Source organism: Brachionichthys hirsutus, unplaced genomic scaffold (assembly GCF_040956055.1).
Source record: "Brachionichthys hirsutus isolate HB-005 unplaced genomic scaffold, CSIRO-AGI_Bhir_v1 contig_1139, whole genome shotgun sequence".
Classification (NCBI taxonomy): Eukaryota; Metazoa; Chordata; class Actinopteri; order Lophiiformes; family Brachionichthyidae; genus Brachionichthys; species Brachionichthys hirsutus.
The window spans coordinates 1-5,000 of NW_027181249.1; the positions used below are offsets into that span (position 1 = coordinate 1).

The 5,000-nt window shown below is 42.5% G+C and overlaps 1 protein-coding gene across 1 annotated transcript; it reads right to left on the bottom strand.

Moving 5' to 3' along the window:
- Positions 1 to 531: 531 nt before the first annotated feature.
- LOC137917406 (solute carrier family 35 member G1-like) lies at positions 532 to 4,992 on the bottom strand (the record flags this gene model as incomplete). Its single annotated transcript, XM_068760162.1, has 4 exons — positions 4,680 to 4,992; positions 2,324 to 2,504; positions 909 to 1,043; positions 532 to 728 (listed from the first exon to the last, which is right to left on the bottom strand). Coding segments are annotated over exons 1-4 (826 nt in total), but the record flags the coding sequence as incomplete, so codon positions are not given.
- Between the last annotated feature and the right edge of the window lie 8 nt (positions 4,993 to 5,000).

A 5,000-nucleotide genomic window follows, 5' to 3' on the forward strand; every position in this document is an offset into this window, starting at 1 on the left:
AGTTATAGTTTCCTCTGGTGACAAATGCAACACTTAATGCTTATATGATTAGAACGACTTTGTCCTATTTGTGCACAGAATAAGAACAAATGTATACATTTATTTGGAATGTGTTGTGGAAGACGGTGTATCTGAGCGTCTTTACCACGCCTAACCGAGGATAATGGCCCTACTCTGTGCACTCCTGCACTTGTGCATATGGCAAGTCTGCAGAGTTATTCACAATGTGGGTGGTGTGCAAAGGTGACATATTGGAATGGAGAAGTGAAAAGAAAGCTCAGCCACAGACCAAAGCTCCTGATTATGTGCCAGGGACAAAGCTGTATCGCATTGAATTCTCCTGGTTTTAGTGTTAATCCTGCCCTCGTTAAAATAAACGGTCTGCAATACAAGGACTGGAAAAGATTTCTCAAAAAAAACAAAAAAACAAAACTAAAATCTCCTCCTGAATGACTTTATCACATTGTAAAACTCTACTGCCATATACGTAAAAAAAAAAAAGGCCGTAGGAAACTGAATATATGTATTGACCTGCAAAGACGGCGATGGTCCCTTTGATGTGGTTAGCGTAGTCGCCCTCGACACCGTACGCATGCTGGCCGAAGATGAACGGCGGCCGCGCGATGAGCACGACGCCGGTGAGGGTGGAAACAGTGAAGACGCAGTCGAGGATGGTACATTTCTCCTTCAGGAAGATCCAGGCCAGGAGGGAGGTGAATACGGGATTACTGAGGGGTAAGGCATTGGACAATAAAAGAATGATCTGGGGAAATCATAAGTATGGGTACATTTGAATACATGAAATATCAAAGTAAGCACTAAAGTATCCAGGCATGGGTTGACTATGTGAGACCCCTAGTGCTAATTAAATATCCGCTGATCAACCACAATTAAGTTCCTCCTCTCACCTGAACATGATGACGACGGCATCAGCGAGCGACATCTGCTGAACGGCATAGAATAACAGGATCATGGTCGTGGAGCCAAATAGACCCCGAAGCACCAGATATATACGTATATCTCTGGGACCGAGGAAGCCTGTCCTGGAGGAACAGAGACATGAGGATGATGGATGAATGAATGAATGACTGGATGGATGGATGAATGATTACACGGCTGGGCAGAAATATGAGGAATAAACGAATGGAGGTAAAGTGATGGGCAAAATGAGTAGACAGGTGACATATGGGTGGATTCAGATCAGGAGGAATGACAGCGACGGATGTGCAGGTGTGTGTGTGTGGGTCTGAGATGACAACAAGTTATGTGCAAAGAGGAAAGCAGAGGTCGCCTGGACGGATGGATGAACGGATGGATGCATGCACAGGTAAATGAATGACGTTCACGGGAATCAAGTTACAATGTGATTCCAAAGTGAAAATGTTTTTATCCATACATGCAAAGACTATAAACTCTGTTTCCCAAAGGGAATGAAATAAATACAACCCTAACCCTAACCCATTACAATTAATGATTGTCAGAAGCGGACTTGTATTTCCCTTCATTTAGTTTAACCTTACTTAAATGGGTTATTTGGGGTTTTGTTTTTTTATTGCCTCTGATGGAGGGAGTATAACAGTTTCACATTACTTGTTCAAAAAGTATTTAAAAAATAAAATCATTCGTTGAGAAAATACGGTCGTGGAAAAAACATCCATCAATTGTCTTCCGCTTTTCCGCTTTGGGAGTTCCTGGAGCCTTTCCCAGCGTGCTATGGGCGAGAGGCAAGGTTACACCCTGAATGCGTCGCCAGCGCATCATGGGGCCACACAGAGACAAACAACCTCGCACGCACACACTACAGACAATTTGACCTAAATCTCATGTTTTTGGAGGTGAGAGGAAACCGGAGAACCCGGAGAAAACCCAGGAGAACATACAAACTCTGAAGCCGATATCTTCTTGCTGCGAGGCGACAAACGCTCACCACAAATGTAATTATTTATTTGATTGCATTTAAAAAGTACTAATATGACATGAAGTTAATATCATACGAAAATATTAAAGGCTGAAACAAAACTTTATTACTGAGCAATTCACTTGAAAATGGGAAACTCAGAACTTTATAATAAAGGGTATGTTTCCCAGCACATTCTGACGACTTTAACAGCAATTGTGAGTTAATTACAGAATTTCTTGGAATGTTCGCCTCAAGGAAGTGAAAAAACTAGGAAATCTACAGGAAAAAACAACAGACAGACGTTTATAGTGTTGCTGAACATGTAATTTAGGGATATTAAAGGAATTAAGGCATTAAATCTTAAATCCATAAGCTAAAAAAAGTATAGCAGTCTAAATATTTGAGTTTCTCTATTATGCTTACTTGTAGTAGATGAGGAACGGCATAATAAAGAGCATCTGGAAGAAGCAACGCAGAGTGCTGATCTCCAAGGCATGGACTCCCTGGATGGATTTTACCAAAAGGGACATGATGGAAAACATGAATCCGGACAGGAACGCGTAGAACAAACCAAGGGCTGGACATCTCTTTGGTTTCTCTGGGTCTGTAAAAGAGAGAGGCGAGGAGGAGTGAGTGAGTCAGGACAAGAGAGCGGCCCCTCGAGGGATTCCTGTTGAACATTTCATTTTGAAACAGGTCGCTCCTTCTCGTGCCCTTATGTTGAAACAACAGGATGACAGACTGGGTCCATTTGGACTGCGCTGCCGAACTCCATGATGTCTTGTTAAAAAATCTTTAAAAAATATGCTTTACACAAACAAGTGGTGGAATGTTTGCATTTCGACCCCAGGCCGCTCAGGTGACTTTATTTTCTTTCTGTATTTTTCCACAATGTGTGGTCTTGCATTCCAATCCAGTAATCACATGGGATATTTTGTCTTACCCGTGCACCGCGTTGAAGATCTAGATTACCTTCCCCTTTTAAGATGTAAACTGTTGTATTGGAAGACAGTGTCCATGTTTGGATTTTTTACTAGTTTCCTATTATACCTAGAAGTTGCTACGTGAACCAAAGACTTGAATCTTTACTTCATTGAAGGGGAATCAAAACCTGATTTAAATTCATTAATCTTAAAACAAATAATCCTGGATCCATATCTTTCTCCTGATGTATGCAAAAATTCAACTGTTTCATTTTTTTCAAGAACACACCCCCATTTCTTCCAGCAAGTTTCAGGAAAGGAAAAGAAAAAGTCTCATCTTGCTAAAAGTAAAGGAAGTGAAAGAAATGCAGCGATCAAGTATTTGGTTTGGCTCCGCTTCAAAATCTGCTCCTTTCTTCAGAGGCACACATTTACTGGAACAAGTACCGGTAGTTTAATTGGAATACCGGTAAGTAAAACAATTGTGATAAAAACCTGTTACTGCAATTATTTTTATGTTGACTTCATAAATTCATAAAGTATGTAGACCTATGAATTATAAAGAGATTATGTTTCTAATCTGTTGCTACTTAGATTGCCACTTTTCTCTAAGCACACTTTGTGTATTTTTCACTTCCTTGTAAAAATACTAATAAAGTTCCTCATGAAGAATGACGCAAATGGACCCCCCCCCCCTCCCAAACAGACACACACATACTGCAAACATGATTAGTGTAAATTTGCAGCAGTCTATAGGAAATGTTGTGGCAGATGATTCAAATGCAATACTGTAACTCTATTTCTGACTATAACAAAGAATTATGTCAATTGTAAAATTCATCTAATTTTAAAAGACATTTTCTGTCAGTAAATGTTGGTGTGTTGACATCAGGTTAAATGTGTTAAAATCTGTGGTATGTATCCTATAATTAAAAGATAATTATTGACATTTACACCCAGATATCATATCGTGCAAGACAAGGGTGCCCACACTTCTTCCCAGGGTCTTCTGTTGTTTACACAGATTATTATTTATTATTATTATTATTATTTCACGCTGTAAACTATAATCAAACTGTGTATCCTCCACCTGACCCAGATTTCACTGTAAAAGTGACAACAGTTTTACATTTTACTGAACTGGGTTGTCAAGAAAAATAAAACAATGTTATATTTTATCGGAACAGTTTGCTGCGAAAACGTTTTTCTTTTCTTTTATCCGAATGGATTCCAGACCTACAAACATGGAGCGCCGCCCTGTCCCTGTAAAAGCGCAGAGTCATCCATCCTCCTTTAAGATGATGTAAAATGCTAAAGCGGGTTTGCAAGCGAGTGCGTCGCTTCACTCTTTGCGACCCACTTGTTGATGTACTAATAGTGTCATGGGATCCCAGCGCACTAATAGGCTGCATCCTGCAACGCGTCGCTAGATCATTGGGAATAAAGCGTAAATTGGATAGAAATAAAAAAGTAGATTTTTTTATTTTTGTATCTTGATTGTTCCATCGGAGCCCGCATCATCAGATCTCTGGCCTCATTCTGGCCTCATTCTGCGACGTAAATCAGATTCTACCGTTTTAATTGCGCAACTTTACGCTTCCGCCTGCCTCCGGGACAAAAGAGAGGCCAACGGCGTGGACGCGTAAACGTCCTTTCGGCTACCGCCGTGTGATACCAGGGTGGTCGCTGACACCCCCGAATGACGTTACGCAGTCCAAAAAACGCAGATAAGTGCAGGTTGAGCGCGTAAATTCTACCTTCTACAGTCAAACATCCATCTACCCACCACATCCATAAAGTCATTCGCAGGCGACGTGTCCGCGGGGATACTAATAAACGTGTGCGCTCCTCTGTACCTTTGCTCCCGGTTTCTTCCGGGGATGCGGGCGCTCCCCTGACGCACAGCGTCGGCGGGCAGAGCCTCTCCTTCTCGCCGCCTTCCGGCGAGTTGTCGCTCCCTCCCGCTCCCTCCGTCTCCCGAGCATCCCCGTCGTCGTCGTCGCACGACGCGCCGCGACAGTTGCTTCGCAGCGGAATCGTCTCCGCCGTGGCTTCTCCGTGATCGCCGAACTCGTCGTGGTCGCCGCCGTCGTTCGCTCCGTGGCTGCCAACTTTGGTAAACGCCACTAAGACGTCCTTCGGGAGCGCGCTGAGGTTCCGGTCGCCCATGGTAAGAT